We start from the raw sequence: 24,629 nt of genomic DNA, 5'->3' as shown, positions 1-24,629 counted from the left end.
TCTAAGGGTTAAGCACCCTTTCCCTGCCTGCCTCTGCCTTGTCAGTTGAATTATTTTCACAATCTTTGATGGAAACTTGTAAACTTGCACCTAAGTTATGCCAGTTAAATGAACATGTTCACTCACCAAAAGAGTACTGCAAAATGTTCATGAAATCAATTAATTATAAAATTCTAACTTACCAATGATTTTGCATGTCATGTTAGGATTCTCTCCGTAATCACCAATTTCTATGTGATTGCTCAGAATGTTTTATTTCAAGTTTTGCCATTTCTTCAAACACCATGTATGCATATAATGGTTGTCTTAACGAGGTATCCACCTACTTATTTTTCAGATAGCGTGCTATACACTATACATTATACACCAACTTATGAAAGCATAAATAATTTCTACTTGAACTGTATCTCAAGTGGTTTGAATAACAGTTAAGCATTCTGATTGACATTCTTTCATTGATGTGCCGTTTATACTCATTTGATCATTATAAGATGTAATTGCTGGTTTCCTTTTGTCACTAATGGAACTGATTTTGAAAATACAGTTTTTTTTTTTTTTTTTTGGTTTCGAGGGAAAGCATTTCTTGTTCTGTGTGAAACCGAAGGCAGGGCTGCAGGATTGTTCCAGTCTAAAATCCCTTGTATAAATAACCACTTGGGGAAGTCTTCATCATTTTTCTCCATGCAGGTTGTAACTCGTAAGGCAATATATGATGGTCCAGCAGACTCTAGCTTCAAAGCTTCATTGATTAACTGGGCTCTTCCATATGCTCAGCGCTACATATATAGCACACACCCTGATAAATACTCTAAACTCAAGCAGTCTGGATTCAATAATCTAAAGCAACTGCAGGTTATTGCTGTTGAAAAGTTATCCTACCACTATGCCATAAAAAAATGTCGCCTTGCTTCTAAGAGGCAAGAACAATGTAGCTGTCTCCTGGAGGTATGGATGATATTGCTTATTCTACTTATTTCATTTCTCTCATTTATGTGCAGCTGACTAGTGCTGATAAACTGCTGGCAAGAATCATGTGAAATTAGGATTGGACAAGTTACCAAAGTTCATTGGAACTTTGTTGTTAATTTTGAAATGCAAGATCTTGAGGATATACAAGACCTCTGCGCATTAAATGACCCTTACCCTTTAATGATTTTGGAAATGGAAAAAATTATTATGACCTTACCCTTTCAATTATAATTTTTCAGGGTAATACTTTGTACACAAGGTTGGAATCTGATACACACGCTTTATTTTTGGAGCTTTCTCGTTTATTCTTTGATGGTACTCCAGAATTGCACTTGGCAAACTTCCTTCATATGATTACAACCATGGCTGAATCTGGCTCCACAGAGGAGCAAACAGAATTCTTCATTGTGAACAGCCAGAAGGTGTCAAAGCTTCCCGACGAAGAATCTTTGTGGTTACTCTCCCCCACTCAGTCTTTGACAACAAATGAGGAATCACTTCAAATAGATGTTTCTCCAACATCAATAAACGAACAGAAACCCTCAAACTTGAAGTTGAAAGCCAGTGTCAGTTCATATTGGCCACCTGCAGACTGGAAAACTGCACCAGATTTTCAGAGCAGCCGATGTAGCATAAATGATGAGGAGATTGTCACAGAAGCAGTTAGTGTAGTTCCAGCTAAGAACAATGCGGATTTCACAGTTGAAAACAAAGCAGATGAGTTGCCAGAGTCTGAAAATGTGGACACCCAGACTGTTAAGTTCAATGGTCCTGAATTGGGTCCATCTAAAATATTCAGGACAGATCAGCTTCGTCCTGGGACAGCTAATGCAATACAAGCAATGGCTACTGGGAGAGAAGGTGAGCAAGTTGCTTTCAACCATTTGACTAAAAAATTTGGTCAGGTCGTGAAGTGGGTTAATCAGGATAATGAGACTGGGTTACCCTATGACATGGTTATAGAAGTGGGAAGTAGTAAAGAGTATATTGAAGTTAAAGCAACAAGATCCGCTATGAAGAACTGGTTTGAAATATCATTTAGAGAGTGGCACTTTGCAGTTGAAAAGGGTGAATGTTTTAGCATTCTTCATGTACTTCTAGGTAATAATAAAGCTAGGGTCACAACATTCAGAAATCCCGCAAGACAATGCCAATCAGGGAAGCTCCGATTGGTTGTTCTGATGCCCACTGTCTCTGAAACGTGGGAGGATGTTTCTCTGCTGACTTGATTAGTGCCATTGAACACCAAATTGACATGATTTCTGATCCGTTGTCTAGGATACAAATTTCGGGATAGCGGATGATTGAGGCTTGTCTGCAAAGTTTTTTTGAGATAGCTGGGAATTGGGATACAAAAAATACTACCTTCAATAGAACCAATGCGTTGTTTCTGTAGTTTTGTCATTGCCAAAGAAAATAATTGAATAGTAGAATCTATTGCCAGAGGAACAATAATTTGGGGAAGGGTTATTGGTTTTCCAAGCTGAAACCTAAAGCTGGAAATTGTTGTATTCACCACAGTAGAGATGACTTATACAGATAGTTTTCTTTTTGACATCAGCAGTGTTCCCTGTACTCGTTACGAGTTTCATCTGTCGAGCAACAAGGCTGTACAGATTTTGTACCGTGCCAGTGATTCAACAGTAATATTAGTGAATGATATTATTATGAATTCCAAGTGAACAGTCGGGGTCACATTTCCACTTTATAGGTCATCTGTTGATCATCGTTAACCTCATTTTACAGTAGTACCGTGAATGCTGTGGTGTGTCAAATTCTCTCGGCTCTTTTTTTTTTTTTTTAGGGAATTTTATTACTCAAATTATCACGCGGACATTTATTTAAATTTTAAAAGGTTCAGTGATGATTATTTTTTAAACTATCCCCACCTGTAACTCAAGACTTGGTCCAAGCTGGGTTTATAATAGACATTATCATTACACATGATACAAAAGTTTCAACTTCAAAACCTCCAATTGGATTCTTTACTAGCTAGTGTTTTTGTTTTAGGCCGAGCACTCTCTACTTATGTGTACATGGCCTAATCTCAAGCCCAGCCCATTTATCAAACACCCTTCAATCTTTCCTCTCTAAAATTTCTGAAACCCCAACTCTCGCTCTCCCTCTCACAGAAATGGCCACCGCCGCGTCTCGCTCCGTGCTCCGCTCGACCCGTCGTTTGTTCTGCACAAACGCCACACCAAAAAACAACCATCAAAATACCCACAAATTTTTAGAACCAGACTCCTTTATTGGAAGCTGGGAGACACCAAAAACCCCAAAAGAAGCAGAGGCAAAACTAGCTAGATTAAGAAGAGAATATGCAAAGCAAGTGAAAGTATTGAGAAAGGAATATATAGTGGAAGTCGAAGCTTTGCGTATAGAGAAACAAAGGAAAGAAGAGGCTAGAAAAGAAGCTATTCGAGTTGCTAATGAAGAGAGGAAGAAATTGAAAGCTGAAGCTGCTAAAGTCAGAGCTGAAGAGAGGAAGATTGAACAAGAGGAGTTTCGAAAGCTTCTGGTACTATTCGTGTTTTTAATTTTTTATTATTGATTTTTTCGAAGATTTAAGTAAATAATAGATTCTCGGAATGCCCTTTCGAAAAAAATGGAAACTGTGTATTTTGATGTTTAACTATCGATTGCATCTGTAAAAGAAATAATGGATTCTTTTTATTGATGGGTTGGGAAAGGAATTGAATCAAAAAATTGTTTTGATTAAGATTGTTTGGTTGGGGTTTTATTGGTTTTTTTCACGTTATTGGTAGCAAATGTGGAGCATTTGATGTCATCTTAAGGAAAACCTAATCTTTCTGTGTCTATTTTTTAATTGTTATTGTTGATTAGGGTTTCAGAGGTTTGAGCAATGTTGGTTTTTCAGACAAAATGTGTTTTTATGATGGTCTTAAGCTGTATGCTTTAAATGGTTTAATGGCATCAAAAGCAGTATTAGTGATGGTAAACAGGAGATAGTCTAGTTAGTACGTTTACAAGCTAGAACTATGCAAGCCAGTTTAAGGACTTTGATCAAATTGGCTGTGGAACGGTGGAGATGCTTTTAGCTATACACACGTATGCAGATTTGTGGTGATAGAGTGCATTTTTGGAATTGTAAAGATTCCATAAAACCAGATATTCATTCCCGAATGTCTTACACATTCTACTTAAAGATTCCATAAAACCAGATATTCATTCCTCGGATATTCATTTTTTATGCTACTATACTATTAAGTAATTGTACAATGTTGTCTGATCTTTGAAGTTAAGTTTTTGTAAACTACGAAGGTTGCATGAATTGCATTGGCTTTCAATTCAATGACACTATCAATCTGTGGAGGCTGAAGGGAGGGGTGTTGCAGTACCTTGCTCCTTGATGGTTATGCTGGTTAACTTGGGTGTGTGTTTGTTCATACGTTGTTCTTGTATGTTGGGACACCAGTTAGAAAGTTAGAATGTATACTGACAACAGGAGTTCGAAGAAACTTAGATGGTTTTTATTTATTTATTTATTTTCTTATCTATGGAGTTCAGTTAATTTGCTGCAAATTTAGAGGGTGGTTTGCAGCAGTCTGTGTGCACGTGTAAGTTCTGAGTTTTTCAGCTTGTGCCCATCTATAGTTGTGTTTGCATGTGAATGAATTTTTTTTTTAAGCACATATAGTTCTTAAATACCATGTGGATAGTGTCAAAGGTTTATATCAACAAGCTGCCTTTCAATGCATTACTGATGTGATTGATCTGTTCCATGCAGTTGAAAGAAAGAGCAGAGAAGCTTGAGAATTGGAGGATGAAAGAAAAGAGGCAGGAAGAGAAGAAGAAAGTGAAGCATGAACTCTTACACCGACAAAGTTCAAACTGGATTGATGGCCGTGAACTGGAGAAGAAGATACTGGAAGTCATGGTTGATGGCACACAAATTTGATTCCTCATGTTTTCAAATTTTGCATCTGTTTGCTGCTTCTGGATAAATGAGTTTGGAACTTAAATTTGACCAAGAAATAACTCGAGCGGAACTTGGAACTTCCTTATTGATGTAGCTCGGTCATATTGCAATCGAAGGTAGTCTGTCATCTTTAGCAATGCCGCTCGCTCTGAAAAGTAGAAATATAGTTCACCACTCCCATTTACAAAACCACTTTGAATCAGTATCCCTTCTACTGTTATAGAAGTTCAATAACTATAGCCACTGGTTTCACGCATGGATTACTTCCATTTCTTCTTTGCCAAGATGATAGTCACAAGAATCTGTAATTGGAGGGGAGCAGGGATCCTAAACCTGCATTGAAAGTGAGGCGGAGGAAGGTCGCGTGTCAAATTTGAACTTGGGACCTCTTCGTGAAGTGGTTTTCCAGGTTCAGATTTGGAGACCATTCTCATCTCTTCTTAACGAACTAACTATCTAATTAGCATTATATTATATGTGACATTCATCCATGGCTGCATCGTCCCCTTGCTCCTGCAAATTAACCTGCTCCTTTACTTTTAGAGAGTTTTCCAGTTTCTTTAATATTTTTCTAGAAAATAGAAAACATATTTTACTGAATGAAAACGAAAACTTTCTCCAGAATACATTAAAGGAACACAAGGAATATGGACTCAATTCAACAAACCTCTAGTGTATGGTGTACGCCAAGAAAAAAAGAAGAAACGTGTACGAATGACAGCTTTCCAAAAGCTTCTCATAATCAGTGTTTGATGACTAGGATTAAAGGATAACAAATTAGCCAATTTACATTTTTAGGCTAAAAGAAAGAACTTTGACATGCGAGAAAATTAGAGAACCCTCCAAGCAAAAAATTTTCAGAGCAAAACCCCACTAATTATACAATTTAAATTAACCAAGATGGCAAAATCCAACTAATGATGTCAAGATATTCAACTATCATTTACAACCATTTAGAAAATTGAAGGAGAAAAGAATTGTGTTGCTAAGGGTTGTTATCTTCCAAAACCATATATCTGCCTCCAAACGAGGTGGAAAGGAAAGACGCCGTTTGCTTTGCAGCGCCTGTCACTGGGTCTTTGGCTTTTGAATTTTCACATATGGGAAAAAACCCATGAAGTGGGCAACTTTTGGATTCCAACCCAACTGCTGAGCACGCCAAAACATCAGGAATGTGTTTGCAAAATATGAATTGAACCCCATCAAGACATGCCATAAAGCATGTCCCTCGGGGTTGAAGTACCACTGAGAAATGTTGTTGCAGAATAGGCGATCAAAAAGCCAACAAAGACTTCCCATGAAAATGGTAGCCAAATATAATTTTGCAAGCCGCTTTGCAGATGCATCTTTTGTGTAGATGTAGTACTTGTACATCCGGGGAACACAGAGAAGGCAAAGAATCACATAATGTACCTTGAAACCAATTTCAAAACGGACCAGTGCATGGAAAATCGCAAATGCAGCTCCATAAAGGAACAAGAAGGTGGGCATCACACTTCGGTAGTGCCAATCTGGTGAGTAGAGGATGTAGAAATACAAAAGCATTTCCCAAACCATGGGTGTTTCATCACCTTGCTGCTGCCTGAAGATAAATTAAGAATACTAACAACTTAATCAACATGATGAATAAACCGCCAAACAAAACATCCAACACAATGTCATGCAAGTTCACATGATTTGGGAATGAATTCCGACACACCAAAATACAGGTCCCAAGTCCCAGCATTTTCAATAGGGGAACACATACTAGAAGTCTATATTACCAGACCCTACTCTTAAAGCTTTGAAATAAGGAAAATAGATGTACACTAGATTCAACGAACCAATTGTCAAATAACGTGTAATTTGTTTCTAAGAGGATGCGGGAAAAATTAGGAACTTCAACGCTTTTGCAATCCTGGGGCATTCATTTGCAAATGCCAATTAAGTGAATAAAATAAGATATGACAACATGCATAAATTTTACAGAAAATAAAACCCTATCATCCAGCAATAAGATATGGCATTGAAACACTTCTTTAAATCATTACTACCAGCACCTCATCAAATCTACCAGCAATCTGAAGAATGACAGCTATTAAATTCCAGCAAATCACATCAGACATCCAATACAATGTCCCGCTCATTGACATACTAAATAACAACTCTTCCATGTCTCTCGATTATAAAACCATTTCAAATACCAAGTAACTTGCTCCCCTTTATTATGCCCAAATCATGTCATTTGTTGGTCAAGCACTTCCATACAGCCAGCAAGTATAGGGATTGAATAAGAGGCAGGTTAGATAAGTATTTTTTTCCATTCTATTTTCGCTTTTGACAATCAACTAATAGGGCATTCACACAAGAAAAAAGAAAGCAGATTGGGAAGCACTAAGTTAGGGCGCTTTTGACAATCAACTAATAGGGCATTCACACAAGGAAAAAGACAGCAGATTGGGAAGCACTAAGTTAGGGCCTAACTACAACTTCTAGCTGTTGGCCCACATCGACCTAGAAAAATCCAGTTAATTGGAGTTCTAATTCTTTGAAAGTACTTAGAAGAGCCAACTTTTCATCTGAATTCCATTCCACAAACCGCCTCAAAGTATATGTGCTAGTTCCTTTACATAGTTAAAAAAGAAATGAAGACTATTAAATGAAGGGGCAAAAAGTTCAATATATAATATGATAACCCTTGATGAAAACAATAGATCGAGAACTTTAAGGGTAAAAGTCAACGGGCTTTAATTGATTGATCCTTCTTGTTCTTTTGCTTGGGATAGGAAAGCTCAAGGGCCCTTTTACACATGCACTCCTTCAACAGTAGTCCAAAGGCAGAGGATTGTATATGTTCTCTTTAAAAGGCCCAAAAGGTTAGAAAGATTAAATGGGAACTTAAAATCAACTTATGCAGAGACATAAACACCTAGAACAATTTTTTGTCAAGAAACAGTCTAACATCTTACAGTATTGTATGCCATAAATTCAAAGCCAGAGGTTTTTATGAATATAATCCAGCTAAAACAAGACATAATTCAAACCACACACCAATTAGTTTCAAGGGAAACGTATAGGAGCTGCTAACCATCCAAGAAATTAGTGAAAGTTTTTTAGAAGAAAATGATGAACAAGATAGGAGAATACACAAGTGTACTTACACGCGTTGCAGAGTGGCATGGTATAGCATACTTCCAATGGCAAGTATCATATTAGATATGTGAAGTACGCTAAACCTCTTCTCAAACCGTTGTCTTAAAGCATTTATAAGGCCGATGAGTGCCAAGAGAATGCCTGGGATATTTGATACGGTGTTGAAAAATTCAGCAATATAAGATGAATAGACATAATTTTTTTCACACCACTCGGCAGATGTTACAGGTCCCCAAAAGCTTGATATTGCTTCAGCCATTCTTCTATGTATATGCACAAAGTGTAAGATAACTCAACTGATGGACTTTCTGCTAGAATATTGAAGAGATCATAACCTGCATTATTTTGTTATAACTAGATGAGACAATGAACCTTGGAATGAAAAACAAAAAAGAAGAGGAAGAAAACACTGAAAAAAATAAAGAGATCTCGTCCCTAATAACCCCCTACTCATGAGGTGCCCTCTCTTCTCTCAGTTTACCATAAATACATAATTGTAAGTTTCCTTGGTCTCTCAAGCCTAAAACCTATTTCTTTTCATTTTAATGGCCTACAAAAATAGGGATCAGCATCTATAGCCAATGCAGTTAGTAATACCAGAACTAGAAAGCATCCTATTAAGCGATACTGATACTGAATCCATACACTACAACTAGACAAAATAGGAATAATTACGTGGATCTTTAATCAATTTATGAAGATAAAAGTTCCAAGGTAGTTTGCATATTAAATTCTTTGTAAAATTGATGGGCATGGCAACAGTAATACAAATATATGGAAAAGAATTAAATATAGAACATCTCACAACAATTTGCAAACTATGGAGGCAACTTTAAAGCATTCATAACCAAGACAATCCCAGAAAAAAAAAAGGTACTAAAGTTTGGTAAACTTACAAAGTACAGGACACCAAATGAGCTATTTACCAATCAAACATGGTTGAAACTAGCAACTCGGGGCAAAGGTTGCATTCACGAAAAGGAATGAAAATTTTCAGGATAAGGATCCATCTGTTTTCCTATGTTTCAAGGTTTCCAATATGTCAAAATCCAAGTGTGATCTCATAATACATGGTAACTCTTCCTAAATTAGAATTAAACAGAAGAAATTCAAATCCACTAAAAACAAGTCCAGAATTTCAAATAAGTAAAGCATAAAAAGGTATCAATGGTTTGAAGTACAACCACACTGACTACCATTGTGCTTCTCAAAGTTACTTTTATTGCTTCAAGATATTACAGCAATGCAATTCTCTATAAACAAGAAAAGAAATTTTCGTATACAAAATCACAAACTGTGCAATGAAACAGTCGTAACACAACAAAAAGGGAGATGTTACCAGATTTGCAAAAGCTTCGAAAACAAAGTTACTTATCTGTTGATGGATTCGGTAAACACTATCATGACATAATAACAACTAAAACAGAGGCATTAAAGTCTAATCTTCATAGCATTCATCTCCTTAGTTTTTTTCTTAATTATTCACTACCATATGTATACATACATACATACATACATATATAAACAACTAATTATTCAAAGGCAATACACTATGCATGGTGTTCATTCAATGGAGAAAACACGTCCTACCGTAAGCCAAGCCGAATCAATAATGTACAATGAACAAAAAGCCCTTAACAAAACAGAAATCAATGTACTTACAATTCTGTCCGAATCATAACATAAAAAGAAATCCGAATCACTAAATTATGCATTGTACTACTCGATCCACACTATTTACTTATTTTCTATAATTCTCTCAGCCTTCAAAAAAAAACCTAAACACATTGAAATAATTAAAAAAAAAAAACTATATCCAAATTTGGTTATTCTTCTGCTACATTGCTAAGGGAAGAGGGAAACTCATAATAAGTGGAGTAAAAATATAATAATAACCTTCGTAAAAATCAGATCTATTCTACAGTTCTTTCTTTCTTCTTCGAATAATAATAATAACAACAAACAACACGGGGCTAAAGCAAAACGGACCAGTGCTGCCCGATGCCGATTCGGGAGCGGTTTAGGGCTTTTCATAGCGACTGTGCTGAGCGCGTGGAGGAAAAGGTTATATTTTAGAAACGAGTGTTTGGACAACACTTGTAAGGCAAAGGATTCGTTGGATGAGGTTGAGCGGTTGGGATTGTTTTGGTAGAGAAACTTTACCACGCTTCCTTTTTTCGGTTCTAGTGAGTTGATCTTATTTGGAAGTCGCGTGTTGTATACGTGCCTCATTTTATTATATTATTATAAAGAATCTAAACCAAGAAAAAGTTGTAGTTTCCCTATTTCTTTTGCCGTGGATTGGGAGACAATTGCAGCGTGGACTGCTGTTGGAAACTCATTTTGTACTTCAATTTTTATTTAAAAAATTATACCGTTAGGGGGAGCCAAGAGTTCTCTACGAGTAGGAGCATGCTTTTACATTCACACCCTATTTATTAATCGGAAATCTATCCATGCTTTGCTAGAAATGTTTTGTTGGCGGTGCCTCTGTGTTTAAGAGTTTAATTTATTACTCTAAGCAATCACCAAATCACGTCAATCTATTTGGTAAATTCTGGTCAAATCACGTCAATCTATTTGGTAAATTCTTGTTATTTTAATTTTTTATTAAAAAATATTTTAATTTTTTATTAAAAATATTTTGTTATATTGTGAAATATTATTTAAAAACTAATTTTTTTAAAAAAATATTATTTTAATACAATCTTAATCTCAATCTAACACAATCTCCAACATATCTTACTTAATTTCCATCTCGATCTATCACGATCTCAAACACATCTTGATACATGATCCTATCCCATGTTGTCATGTTAATAACTCCATAATTTGGAGGCTAAACTGTGTGCTAATATGGGATATAAAATCATATAATATTTTCTTCTATAGAAAGGTAAAGAGGTATCTTCAAATTAGTCGAGAAACCTTATATATTTAAAGAAATTGAAAAAATTATCTTTAAATATTGACTCTAAAGTTTAAACCCTTAATTCAAAAGCTAACACAATGGCACGCACACTAGGGCAACCCTTTATTTATTTGCAAACAAATATCCAAATTTTTGCATCCAGTGGGAAAAGAATTTCCGTGGAGATACAAATTTCCTTCCCAACTTTTTGACAAAAGTCCATGTAGAGGAGACCCCTTTTTACATAGAAATGATTATTTATCGAGTAAATAAGCGGTTAAGCATGGGTCCTTAAATTTTAGAGTAGACCTATCTACCTAATGGAACCATTGCCAATGGTTGCAACCTTGCACACACCAGCAGATGTGGTTAGTGGAATATCTTTGTAGCATGCTACCAGGTCACTGTTAGTTTGCAGATCCACCTGTAGTGCCTCCCAGACTTTCTTCTTAGGGTTTAGGACATCGTCAGGTTCACCTTCAAACCCTGGGAATGTCACTCTCTCTCCAACAACGGCAGATTGGGGTGGATCAACCAATTCGACCTACCAGACCACCGGAAATGGTAAAATTAGACCAGCAATTAAAAAGCATTTAAACAGTTAGATCCGTGTGCCGCTTTTGGTCAAAGGTTAATAGTTTGTATTACAAGTCCATTATGAAGGTTAGAATGATTTCATACTTGGAAGTGTGACCTCAGGAAAGTATATACATGACGCAATGACAATTCGAAAGGTAGTGATCGGTTTGCTTACCTTGGTGTGGTCACTACTGGAAGCAGCAAGAACCATAGCCTCTGACTTGATGCCCCTCATATTTGCAGGCTTTAGGTTGCAAAGGATGCAGACCTTCCGATTCTGCCAAATGATCACAATAATCAACAAACTAGTATACTGAGTGGCATTTTCTAAACATAAAAAAGCATCCTATTATTAAGAGCTATGGTGGCAGAGATTCATACTTGCATCTCCTCAAGAGGTATATACTTGACAAGTCCACTTACAACCGTTCTACAATCTCCTTCACCCAAGTCGATTTCTTCCACATACAGGGAATCAGCATCAGGATGCTTCTGAGCTTTCTTAATTAGGCCAACACGAATATCAAGTCTTGTGATGGAGATTTCTGGTTCAACAGCGCCCCTTGATTTGGCTTCACCAGCAGGTTTTTTGGCCAGCTGCTTCTTCCCACCAACTGTTTCATTAAGTTTGGTAAATAATACGGAAATAAACTTCCCTACAGTGATCATAAGCAGGTGCAAACACTCAGGTTGATAAGAACATGTATTTTTTTCAACCACAATAAATGACTTGGTTCAAATTAGCCACCATCAGAACTAATCAGATGAGCACAATGGCTGCAAGCAGATCAAAACCTGTAGCTTTTTTCTTCAGTTCCTCAGCAAGCTTAGATGCCTTTTCAACTTCTTCCCGCTCAAGTCTGTCAGCCTGACTGCCAGCAAATTTCTTCCTGTAGTCCTCCACTTCTTCTATTTTCTGTATGAAAATGAAGTTACTTAAATTATTGAAGGCCCAAATAAAAGGTAAAATTATGCTGATCTTCACCACCATCTCCATCAGCATCAAAGCACAAACACACACATGCAAACACCTGCAAATTCAAACCAACACCCAGAGACACACATGCACATAATCATATGTGACATAACATATTATACCAGTTCCTTGAACAAGGGCTCTGGTGTCCCAATCTTGTGCCCAGCAGGTAGGATCTCCCAAGGCCTTTTTGCCTTATCCATATCACCTTTCTCATCACATAGTGAAGCTTGTTCAGGGAGCATATTAAGCTGCTTGAAGACCTTATATCCAATTTGAAAAAAAGGTCTCAGCACATAAAAACAATAAAAGACATTCACATGAGTGCTGAGTATAGATGAATAAGGTAGCCAAGATACCTCAACAGAGAAAGATGGCATGAAAGGTTCTAACAAACATGCAAGAAGATATACTAGACCCAAAGAAGTCTTTATAACTATAGAACAAGAAGGTTGGTCTTCCTTGTAAAGCCTCCAGAATTGGCTTTCCTACAGGGAAATGGAATAGAAATCAGTTCCCACCTTGAAGAACAGAAAAATTAGAAAACACACAACTCATGAAACTTTTGAATCCAAACGATCAAAAATATTCCAGGCTTACTTGCAGATATGCATTTCCCTCGCTAGAAATGCTCATTGCAGTTTTCAATCCCTGCTTTAATTTAACCTAGAAAATTATAAACAGGGGTGTAAGAATGATGCCAGTTACATGCAACCACATCCTGCAAAACAATGATTGATGGATACCTTTTCCATGGCTTCCAGGTATTGCTCCACATATTTACCAACTTCTCCAGCCAATTTATTTGTCAGGGGATGAGAGCCTGCACCTGGAGCATCTGGGATAACAGAACCATATCCTGAACCTGTAGATCAAAACAGTCAGTCACTATGGTCTGAGGATACAATGCTGGTGCTTTGTTACACCCAAAAAAATGCATAAAAAAGAGTGGAAAGTGATAAAATAAAAAAAACACTGCAAGAATTTACAACCCTTAATGTTCCTAGAGGATCGGTTTGGGACTAATGTGATGCAGTGCACTATGTCCCAACAGTGTTTTGACTTGCATGCTTCAAGGAAAAGCAAATGGGGTCCAAAAGGGTATCAAGAATATTAGAGGGATAAATTGGCCCGCCCACAAACTCCAAGAACCATCCATCTTTCTAAAGATTTTCAAAAGAAAATGAAAGAGAAACACACAGCTGCTGAATGAAGCTTCAAGTATATCTATTATAGTGAGGAGATGGTTCTTAGAAAAAGATGCCACTTCACAAGCACCACCAAAGCTCAAATAATAGCAACATACCAAAATTGAAAGGGAGGGAAAGGCTATCAAAACTCAAATGATAAGAATTCTAATAATTATAATTAAAACCAAACAAATAAATATCCTGCTATTGGCTATAGAAATCTACAATTCAGCTCCCCCACCAACAAAAAAAATTGTCATTCTGATGTATTTGTCAAGAAACAAATTTAGCTGAACAACAAATGACTAAGAAACCTAACACAGAATTTCACGCAGCTGATCTACCTGGAGGTTTAGCAAGAAAGCTCAGAACTCGGTTAATAAAGTTGCCCAAATTATTCAGCAACTCATTGTTACTTTTTGCTTGCAAATCAGACCATGTAAATAGTGTGTCAGACACCTAATCAACACAGACACATCAAATTAGCACTTTCCTGTTGAATGATGAAATATTCAACTGCAGAATGAAAGCATTGTCAGCAACAAGAGGATTACCTCAGGCCTATTGGTTAACAAATAATATCTCCAAACTTCTACAGGAATATTTGTATCCTTTGCATCATTACCAAACACTCCTACACCTTTACTCTTGGAAAACTTTCCTACATTAGCCAGCCAAATAAAATTAGAAAATTCAAAATGGTCAAAAGAAAAAGGCAGCTCTTTAGTAAGCAAAAGGTTATCTTATCAGTTATCATTTGAATGCATGAAAATTCACCAAGCATTGCATATTGGCTAAATTAAGTCAATAACACAACTGACAAACCTGCTTCATAATTTAAGTATTCAGTTACACTTATAGTCTTCATCAAAGTCCAATTTTCACCTGTTCCAAGAAGCGTAGAAGGAAACATCACCTGGAAAGAGAAATGCATACACATTCGAAGAAATGAAACTTTACAACATTATCACAAGGCAAACCATGCATATGGACAGCAATTTTGGAGCTCAACATAGAATAGCAACCAAAAAAGAAACATCGAAGCACAAACAATGGAAAGCCCATCAGGCATCAAGTAAAACCAAACAGAAGAAAGAAAATATAACAATCACATCAAATCTGCCCTAAAATCACCCAGACACAGGAAATTTCAAGCAAAAAGGAAATCTCATTATACAAATAATGCAAATAGAAAATTGCACAAGATCAAAACATAAAAATGTAGATAATAATAACTTCCATGTGCTGGCCAAAAATTCTGAAGGACAATACACTTACAGTGTGGAATGGCACATTGTCTTTTCCCATAAACTGATACAGCTCAACATTCTCAGGATTCTTCCACCACTTCTCCCAATCAGGAGTGTAGCAAGAAGTAATGGAGACATATCCAATAGGAGCATCAAACCAAACGTAGAACACCTACCAATAATACAATCTGAAGTTACAACATGAAAACCTAACGGAACAGTTATGTGTATATCAGTTTGATGAAATACCAGAAGAGGGAGATTCGGCATGGTTTTTCTTAAAAAAAAAAAAATCACATCTTTTTAACAGGCTTTGAATAGGATAAAATGGAAATGATACTAAACAAGATTTCTAACCTTGTCCTTAAATTCTTCAAGTGGGACGGGAACACCCCACTTCAGATCCCTGGTAATGCATCGTGGTTTTAATCCTTCTTTAAGCCATGCATTTGTTGTTTGAATAGCATTTTGGCTCCAGCCCCCAGCTACAGATGTGCTCTCGATATAGTGTACTAATTTATCCTTCAGTAGAGGAAGCTCAAGAAACAAGTGATTTGTATCACGGATTCGTGGTATGTTTTTACATTGCTGTTCACATATCAGAATGGAATATACAAGTAAATACAAAATGAAATCAGCAGGGTCTTACAATGTTATTGCTATATGTATGGAAGAGGCACAACTGTCGATGATCACTTATTCGCTGACTTCTTATTTAGGACATTACCCAGGGAAAACATGGCCATATCTAGCAAGTGTCGTGTAATAAATAAGTTTGGCAGTAAAATGGCCTTCTAGACATTTAGCCTATTTACTACGTTATGCATTTCATTTCAGTCCAACTCTAGATGAATATACAACCATGTGACCAAGAATAACCAGAAACTAAGATATAGCTGAAATTATACACAACGAATTCACTAAAAAAAGAGAGAGATCAATCTCACACCTTGCACCTGGGATTTATTAACTCTGTAGGATTCAAAAGCTTTCCACAATTTTCACACTGATCGCCTCGTGCAGAATCATAATGACATCCTTCTGTTGGACACTTACCTTCCACAAGCCGATCAGCTAAGAATCTTTCGCATGTATCACAGTACAGCTGTATCATGATAACAGCTAAGCTCATCAATCAATGAACCACCAAACAGCAAAATTGAGCTGAAACAGAGAAAAGGTACTGAACTAGACAACAAAACAGTGAAATAAGCCATTACTCATGAGACTATACCTGTTGCATTGAGTTCTCCGAAAGCCAGTTATTCTCTAACAATTTCTTAAAAATTGCTTGACAAATTTCCGTTTGCTGCGGACTCGACGTACGTCCAAATTCATCAAAACTTATATTAAACCATTTATAAACCTCCCTATGAATTGCATGATACCTATGAACACAAAACCAATTTAAAATTCACAACAACAACAATTGAGCAAATACGAAAAAATAACTTGTTCAAATTAAAAGAAAAGGAAAATTTTAAAAAAAGAAAGAAATTACTTGTCGCAAATTTGTTTAGGAGTGCAATTCTCCTCCATGGCTTTAGTCTCAGTCGCAGTCCCATACTCGTCAGTTCCACAAATATAAATCGCGTTATATCCTCGAAGACGACAGTATCGAGCAAAAACATCAGCACTCAACACACCTAACCAACCAAAACGACACCAAGATCAGAAGAAAAAAATGAGATAAATTCCTTAAAATGAAAATGACTCACAGCCGATGATGTTCCCGAGATGAGGGACGTTATTGACATAAGGCAAAGCACTGGTTATCAGTATGTTTCGCTTTCCCGGGATAGGTAGCTTCGGGGCCGTCCGATTGAGATCTTCCATGGTTACAGTAGCTTAGCTGCTGCTGCTGCAGCAGCTGGTGAGGATTTTAGAGAGAGAGAAAATTGGATTCTGCGTTGGCGATTTGGGGTTCTTAAAAGCACAGGAGAATCAGAATCAAAGATAGGCAGGCGGGTGATTGCGGCAAGAGTAAGCTAACGTCAATAGGGTGGCGTCAGTTAAAATTTTACCTTCCATTTTGAAGAAATAACGGGTATGTAACGCCCGCGACACACAGTTTAGAAGGGTCCTTGCCAAAAAGGTGCCATGGGAAGCGGGGTGGGGAAGCTTTTGGTTGGGTCTTCTGGATTTGCAAATTAGAAGTTTGTAACCGTCCGCGGACTGCTGCTGGCCCATATAGGGCCTTGATCAGGTGCTGACTTGGAGCGCACACAAACGAAGCTGACACGGTCGCATTGCTGACGGACTGGGTATTCAACACCAGCTTACCTTTTGCTATTATTTATTTATTTAAAATTGATGTTTGAAACAGTTTATACATATCTTACTAATTCTTCAAAATTTTAAAATTTATAATTATATAAATTTTTATTAGTTATGAAATTAATAATACTTAAACTTAAAAAAATAAAAATAAAAGGTTTTAACTAACCAAAATGATAATAGAGAGATGTTTTTTTAATGAACTAACAAAATTACAAATAATGAGTTTTGCCTAAAAAGAGATCCGAAAGTATTTCACATTTCACATGGTAAGATGTGATAAAACTTTACTGTATTATTCTTTTGCATAAAAATGACTCTTTATGAATTCTTATTTGAAGGGTTTTAATGTATTATTGTTTGTGTTTTTTCTGATATTTTAAAGATTTACATCAGATTTCATTCACACAAAGTAAATTATTACAAACCATTTTATTTTTGTGTATTAATAAATCAAAAATAAATTTTAAAAAATAAAAAATATATATTATTTTAATATATTTACAAGTAAAAATGTTTTTGAAACACCACATCCAACAGCTATATATTATTTTAATATATTTACAAGTAAACCCAACAGCCTTATATATTACTGTAGAAGAAGACCACTTTATATGAGAGTGAAAGGAAAGAATTTCCTTTTATCATTTCCACTGTGATTACACTTAGATCAAAGAGGATTGGACCGCTTTCTTTTTTTCTTTTAGAGTAATATAATAATTTAAACGTTCCAAGTTTCAGTGCAGTTTGCTTTGTAGGGGTAGCTGATTCCAAGACAGTGGCCTTGCACGTATGATCCAAGGTTCTTGTCCACAGAAGTTGTTGGGATTTAAATTTGTTTCCTGTTTTTTTAATAAAAAAAAATCGTGGTTTTTTGGACAAAAATAGCTCAAAAGACACTTAAGAAAAAACCCACCTCTTGCTTTTTGATACAGTACCTGGGAATCCTGTCGGGAATATAATACCTGCCGGCCAGCTGTCTAGACCATGTAGACCAAATTATCTACATAACAAGAGAGAATTTCAGCCACGGTAGGAGTCATTATCTAGCTGCGTTCGTGTTAAATACCAAAACTAGAAAAATGCTCCAGGAGGGAGGAGTTTGAATCTTGAGACAGGGGAAGGGTTAAGGGAATACAATGATAATTTTGCTCCAATATTACAGTGCTATCTCACATCCCAGCAGAAGCTTTTGACACTTGCTTCAGAACATCAGCGATCTCGCTAGCCGTTGCTTTTCCACTCAAATAAGCAATCAGGGGACTCTCCTTAGGGACAATGTCATCTCTTAGGTCTGTGGTTCTTAGCAAGTCTTCAGAACCCTTTGTCACCACATCTTTCAATATTATAGTCTTATGAGCACCAGATATCATTTCCTCGTAGTCAGTATCTCCATTTTCACCAAGAATCACAAACATATTGGCAACATTCAATCTCCAGCGAACGAAAAGGTACCTAATAATCACAGAGAGTTATGGAAATCAATATTCTCAACGTACTGAAAAATTATGTCCCGGTGCTATAAGGTCCATATGAGGGTGCCTGCATGGCAGCAGTTCTGCATTCAGTCCATGGGACTGATGAAGGATTGGTTGTGCATAAAATTGCAGCATATAGGAAGGGATCAGAATGATTGTTAATGCATTCCTGAGTTTAGAATATATGATAGTACCTGAGTGCTAGCGAGCGTGATGCAAGGTGTGGAATAATTTGCAATCTTGTTGAGTTCCTACAATACATTAGATGACAACGGAGACCTCGCATCCTAAGCTTCTGCCTCAAATCATCCACTCTCTTCACCTGAAAAGGCAAATTAGTATGAAAATATGCCTATAGAAAGAAAAAAATATAAGAAACTGCTTCTTGAACTTCCAGCAGATGCATTAATATCTTCATCACCTTACTGCGGTCCTTTACAAGGTATGTTATGCAATGGGCATTCCTGGATTTTTTGTCTTCCTCAATGGGGTTGGAAGACTCCTCAGATTGTTTCCCACCTTCAGTTGTATTCATCAACTTCCAAATGGTTTTCTTTAGGCCATCGCAGCCCCAACGGTAGTCTATATGAGCTGCATAATCTGGATCTCGAACAAGCTTTCCATCTACTTGAGTACAAGTACCGGGGTAATATACTTCGCCCCCACTGTTACAAATCAATGCGTCAAACTCATTTGCATGAATCCTTGCTGATGTCAAGAACTCTATTGTTTCTGTTAATGACATAGCTGTTGATAGAGCAAGCCCTGTCACTCTTGCAAATAGTGAGTCTGACCGAACAGCTTTAATTATATCTTGCACAATCTGAATCATTTTCATTTCAGGAAATCCTTCGCTATCATAGCAGTCAAGAGCTATAACAATCAATCTGCGCCGTCGCCTCAGCATGGGATATTTGCTTCCAACAGCCTCATGCCTTGCACCTTCAGAAACTACTGGCTCAGATTCTGGTTTCTTTATCTTGTTCAGGACCCGTTGTACTTGATCTTGCAGTGCAGGGTCCCCAGAAGACACAGCTGAATAGTCAAGAGATCCATTCAGAGAGGGTTTGTCTCCATCAATTGACAGCCTGAGGGACATATCCTGCACATCCTTGAGGGAATCATTGAGAGATGACTCTTCAGCAGCTATCTCATCCTCTGGGGTATCAGTTTGCCATTGTGGATGCCTCATCCGGCAGGCTGCTACCCTGGTCAAGTACGTCCGGCAGTGTTCAGGCCATGAGAACAGGTGTATATTCTTCAAGCCATTCTTCCTGCAGAGAGCCCATAAGTTCTTTTCGGACACCAACTTAAGCAGTGCTTCAGCAATAGCTTGCTGATCATGAGGGTCAACAAGCAGACCGTTGTTCAGTGCCTAAAACCAAAACAGGAAATAAGAAACAAAAGTACATTTTCTATAATCAAGTTACCATTGCATGATTTGCATCTTCTTAACAACATAGGAAACAGGAGGAAAGGAGAAATTTAAATATCTAAACAGAATCCCATCTAGTTGCTTCTTGTCAATTTTTTATGTTTTTGGGCCGTCAACATGGAACAGATGGAGGCCATTTTTTACCCGATGGATGTCAACTGGTCCGCCATTTTTAGTAGCCACCATTGGAAGCCCATGAGCTGCTGCCTGCATCAATTCAAACATGAATTGATCAATTTCATTTCCACAAGTAAAGGAAGGTAAGTAATGAAAGAAACAAGAAATCAAAACCAACCTCAATCAAGGTAAGGCCAAAAGGCTCGACCAATGCTGGATTTATGAAAACCCCCTGACATATATCCAATTTCTTAGCTAATTAATCATGAAAAAATCACACAGATGTAATTTTGAAAACATTGCCAATGAACCTTTGTTTTGGCAGCAAGCCGATATATTTCTGGAACATCAGCTTGCTTGTGATGTTTCGGATAGGCGACCAGCCCATAAAGATCATACTTGTCAATCATCTTCAACACTGTCGTGAGCACACTCGCATTTCCACCAGTCATCTCCTCTATATCATCCCTGTTTCCCATAATCAGTGTCTGCATGAGAGTATATTAGTTCTCGAGTGCTATCATCCCATGTCATCAAACAAACAAATTGAGTATCTAGTAATAATCCACATACAAGGACTTACAAGATTGGCAAGCTCTCTTAATGGGCGGCACTCTCCAAAGGCTTTCAAAAGAGTTGTAATATTCTTCTTTGGATCAGGCCTTGATAAGGCCAAAATCATCGGCTTATGGGGATTTGTAAGGAACCGCATGATCTGTCAGAGGATGTTAGCCTTGAGGCAGAAATAGTTGTATACATGATCATGTAAAACAAGAAGGAAAACACAAGGTGACACTCACTTCAGACCATATTGGTGGTATTGCTTTTGGGGAAGAACCATCAGTACTGCTGATGAGTGTTGCAAGCTCCCCATCGAACTCGGGAGCATCTTCTTGAACCACAACACTGCTGAAGTCCATGCCTGGAGGAATAACCTGAAAAGAGATTTTGCATCAGTATTTTCTTGGGAGGTCCAAATGAATCATTCGTTGTGAATTTAGACCATTTTTAGTTATATTTGTTTGCTTTTCCAGTACAATGATTGAAAGCTGAGTTAAAACTAGGGAACTAAATAACACTGACATTCCTTAAAGCTGTAAAAGATATCAAAGTACAATTTTGTACAATTTCAATCTTGCCTCCCATATTTCTATTTTCTCTCAACTCATAGACAGGTGATAAGGCATGAGCTTAGCAGTTAGTAATAAAATGTCAAAAAAAAAAAAACCTACAAACACTTCCTTACCACCATTCTTGGCATGTAACGGCCATGGCAATTGACACCACGTCTAGCACGAGCACGCAAAACTTTCTCAAGCTTGACATCAAACCCATCATAAAGTCCCCATTGCTCATCAATCTCTTGTCTGGTACTCGTGATTACAAGTTCTGCAGCATCAAGTGAAAGCTCTTCTCCTTCTATCCTCCGCATTATTTTATATGTTGAATTGATGTCCTCCTTTGATTGTCGCCCCTGTTTAAGAAGCTGTTCCAGCTTGTTTCTCCCAAGCGAATGTCCCGTTAAAACCATTGGAACATTCAAAGCACCTGATAAAAGAGCAGCGCAATCACCTGCATCAGCATAATGGCCATGAATTACATATGGCCACACAGGCTGGCCTCTTCCAATTTGTTCACCCAAAACTTTTGACATATTAAGAATGTGACTAAGAGCTCCATCTACAAATTCTTGAATATAAGGCCACAGTAATTCTTTTCCGAGATACTTATCGCATGGACCAAAGGGAATCCTGACAATATATGCCCCACTGCTCTCTCCCACCTCATTGCCATCATCATCTTCAGGGCCTGAAGTTAGCATCTCTGTTGGTTCACCGTAGCTCCAATCAACTTCAGGGGAGGAGATCTGGCGAGTAAAAAGATCTACCCTGTACACTCCAGGCATTCTAGCAAGTGCACGAGCAAGTTCCACCACATATTTGACCTGATAAATTGCTTATAAAAGAGTAAGACACGATGAAATGGAGAAAGGATACGTTAACAACTAGAAGATTATCCTTCATTTGTATCAAAATGAAGCATTTACCTGTCCACCAGTGTCAGAATCTCGACCGAGCTCCATATTTTCTCCTCGGACCAAACCATGTATACTGCTCATAAAGATGTCACGTTAATGAACTACATTGGATAGTCAAAGAAATGTAGAAATAGAGTCTAATTGGCCTTTCAGCATGAATGTAGACTTGAAAACTTATGAACGGAAAAATAGCAAGCAACTCTTCGTGTAAAAAACAATTAAAGAAAAACACAAAAAAAATGCAAGCAAATCCTTGTAAAGAATTCCCATTCCTCCATCCCCCCTTGTAGCTTGGCAGACCATTAAACAGAAAGATAAAAGACATTTCAAGCTGGGCAATGATTTGGAGTGACATCAGAAGTAATCGTCCCTAAATCTGTCTCCCATTGCACTCTAGGAGAAAAATTACTTCGCATTGAAGATTTAAAATGAAAACATAAAAATAGAATAGTGTGCTGCTATACTATGTTCGAATAGCTATTTAGCTCAAATTCATAGACTCTGGCATGACTAACGTGCTGGAAAGCACCATACCTGATAAGGACAATATAGAGTTTCTTTTCCTTCTTATCATCCGACCACACTTCCGGGTTGGAAAGGCTTCTCAGGAACTTTTTCCTTGGCGTCTCGCTTTGTGCCAGCTCCCCCAACCCATCTCCTTTCTCTCCTTCTGATAAATCCTCAGACATGTCTTCGGTTGCATCCCGACGTCCTTGTTCCCTTTCCCATCTCCGATTCGCCAACCGCTGTAGTTCCTCCCACTCCAACTATTCACAACATAAACATGAAATTTGGTCTTGATACAAATTTATCATATTAAAAAGTTAAATGACATTATTCTCAGACTTGTTTCGGTAGCATGGCAGCTGAGTTCAAGAACCAGAACAGGACCACATGATCCCATACGTAGAGGACAAAAAACTAGAATTCCCCTCCAAAAAATTCACACACAAGGAATTAGATCAAAAACATGGTAGCATGCAGTTATGTCAGGTTGATTAGAGAAGAAAACTATATAGAATGAAGCAGGGGAACCAAAATATGGAATATGGCTGTGCTTTTAACAATCAAGACAGCCAGGACATGGTCAACCATTCAAGAACACACACTATGACAAGCATAAGCACACATCATTGATGCAGTCCTCCCGTGATCAAGTACACTGGTTATGTTCATAATTTTAAGCTACAGCTATATTTCTATTAATCAACTTCTTGATCAACACACCTAAAAAAAAGATACACACAAAATGGCAACTGAGCCAGTTATAGGGGCTCTTCGAGAACCAAGATTTCTTGACAGTGACCCGATTACACAATACACAAGCACAATTCCATATCTCTCTATGTAAATCAACCCAAACACGTATAAGAGAGTGACCTGCTTCTTCTTGCGAGTGAGGTGCCAAATACGCCAACACATGTTTTCGAGCCTGGAACTGCGTTCCCTGGTGTTGCGAGTGGCAACAACTTTTATCCATGTTCTATGTAAATCAGTCTCATCAACTCCTGTAACAACCTCCTCAACAAAATACTTTGTTGGATTAAAATGCCCTGTTTCTCTTAAATTCACAGTTGGTGCTGGCTTGTGTTCTTCAATTGCACCTGCTCCTCCTCCACTATTCAATATTGCTTCCAAGTATCCATTTATCCACTCGTTTCCAGGCATTGTTTCACAGAAATAACCCCACTTTTCTTCTTTCTTTTACCTCTTGTCACAATCCTGACAAATGGAGTTACAGAAGTATGATGTCTTGGTAATGATAACAAAAGGGTTTTCTTTTCTATTTTTTTCTTCTTTTTTTTCTCTTTCACATTGGTCTGTGATAGAGTAGCAGCACTCGATAGAACAAGAAGAAAGCAAAGGGTTTCAATATCGAATTCACTTGCAGAAATCAAACTGAATATACACCAAGAAATTAACAAAAGGGTTGCCTTTTCAAGGTTCTTGAATATCTCTCAAGTGTTTCCTTGATTCAAGAAAATAAGGGTCATGCAGATATCCGTTGTTTGAGAGGAGGGGGGCTTGTAGCAAGGGTAGGACTGTACTGTGTGTGTCCGTGATGGTGAAAAATGGAGGGGAGAAAGGAGGGAGAGGGAGGATTGTGTGGAGTGGGGTCGGAAAGAGGACACGTGTACAAAGGATAGTTGAAGTGATGAATGTGCAAGCTTCACACCTGTGTAAGAGGATGATTGGGAGGTCTCCTTTCCCAAGGTTGTCCGCTTCCCAATGCGAGCTTACTGCCTTTTCATCCTTCCATAACAGGTTTCCTGCTTAGCTTGGCTTCCTGTACTCTTTTTTTTTTTAGTTTATTCTGTTTTTTATTTTAAAAAA

The 24,629-nt window shown here is 37.5% G+C and overlaps 5 protein-coding genes across 8 annotated transcripts in view; 2 read left to right on the top strand and 3 right to left on the bottom strand.

Moving 5' to 3' along the window:
• NOV (Histidine kinase-, DNA gyrase B-, and HSP90-like ATPase family protein) overlaps window positions 1-2,652 on the top strand; it is a 15,450-nt gene extending 12,798 nt beyond the window's left edge. For all 3 annotated transcript variants that reach the window (XM_011047320.1, XM_011047321.1, XM_011047322.1), the window contains 2 exons: window positions 688-945; window positions 1,209-2,652. In XM_011047320.1, the coding sequence (XP_011045622.1) occupies window positions 688-945; window positions 1,209-2,198 (1,248 nt within the window). In that variant the 3' untranslated portion in view covers window positions 2,199-2,652. The remainder of the gene's footprint in view (window positions 1-687; window positions 946-1,208) is intronic.
• A 430-nt stretch (window positions 2,653-3,082) lies between these two features.
• On the top strand, window positions 3,083-5,096 carry LOC105140474 (stress response NST1-like protein). Its single transcript, XM_011047324.1, has 2 exons — window positions 3,083-3,490; window positions 4,721-5,096. Exons 1-2 carry the CDS (start codon window positions 3,104-3,106, stop codon window positions 4,889-4,891), a joined length of 558 nt encoding a protein of 185 aa, XP_011045626.1. The 5' UTR covers window positions 3,083-3,103; the 3' UTR covers window positions 4,892-5,096.
• Window positions 5,097-5,569: 473 nt separating this feature from the next.
• LOC105140475 (alkaline ceramidase 3-like) lies at window positions 5,570-10,171 on the bottom strand. 2 transcript variants are annotated; one of them, XM_011047326.1, is made up of 3 exons: window positions 10,034-10,171; window positions 8,053-8,379; window positions 5,570-6,494 (listed from the first exon to the last, which is right to left on the bottom strand). In XM_011047326.1, exons 2-3 carry the CDS (start codon window positions 8,301-8,303, stop codon window positions 5,981-5,983), a joined length of 765 nt encoding a protein of 254 aa, XP_011045628.1. In that variant the 5' UTR covers window positions 8,304-8,379; window positions 10,034-10,171; the 3' UTR covers window positions 5,570-5,980. The 2 variants fall into 2 exon arrangements, with proteins under 2 accessions (XP_011045628.1, XP_011045627.1); XM_011047325.1 differs by having other exon boundaries at window positions 9,941-10,170.
• An 887-nt stretch (window positions 10,172-11,058) lies between these two features.
• Window positions 11,059-17,102, bottom strand: LOC105140472 (probable methionine--tRNA ligase). The gene is made up of 17 exons (XM_011047319.1): window positions 16,669-17,102; window positions 16,452-16,596; window positions 16,185-16,338; window positions 15,900-16,055; window positions 15,308-15,538; window positions 14,979-15,122; window positions 14,526-14,616; window positions 14,255-14,361; window positions 14,045-14,159; window positions 13,257-13,375; window positions 13,111-13,176; window positions 12,870-12,998; window positions 12,633-12,773; window positions 12,330-12,450; window positions 11,916-12,148; window positions 11,710-11,811; window positions 11,059-11,499 (listed from the first exon to the last, which is right to left on the bottom strand). The coding sequence occupies exons 1-17, from the start codon at window positions 16,784-16,786 to the stop codon at window positions 11,269-11,271; spliced, it is 2,403 nt and encodes an 800-aa protein (XP_011045621.1). The 5' UTR covers window positions 16,787-17,102; the 3' UTR covers window positions 11,059-11,268.
• Window positions 17,103-18,130: 1,028 nt separating this feature from the next.
• On the bottom strand, window positions 18,131-24,581 carry LOC105140471 (probable sucrose-phosphate synthase 3). The gene is made up of 12 exons (XM_011047317.1): window positions 23,676-24,581; window positions 22,830-23,062; window positions 22,305-22,368; window positions 21,504-22,202; window positions 21,058-21,192; window positions 20,841-20,972; window positions 20,569-20,745; window positions 20,436-20,489; window positions 20,285-20,347; window positions 19,127-20,080; window positions 18,900-19,027; window positions 18,131-18,682 (listed from the first exon to the last, which is right to left on the bottom strand). Exons 1-12 carry the CDS (start codon window positions 23,961-23,963, stop codon window positions 18,400-18,402), a joined length of 3,210 nt encoding a protein of 1,069 aa, XP_011045619.1. The 5' UTR covers window positions 23,964-24,581; the 3' UTR covers window positions 18,131-18,399.
• Between the last annotated feature and the right edge of the window lie 48 nt (window positions 24,582-24,629).

The sequence above is a fragment of the Populus euphratica genome, unplaced genomic scaffold (assembly GCF_000495115.2).
Source record: "Populus euphratica unplaced genomic scaffold, PopEup_1.0 scaffold274.1, whole genome shotgun sequence".
NCBI lineage: Eukaryota > Viridiplantae > Streptophyta > Magnoliopsida > Malpighiales > Salicaceae > Populus > Populus euphratica.
Note: the sequence above shows the minus strand (reverse complement) of the source record. Positions and strands in the feature narration are given on the sequence as shown.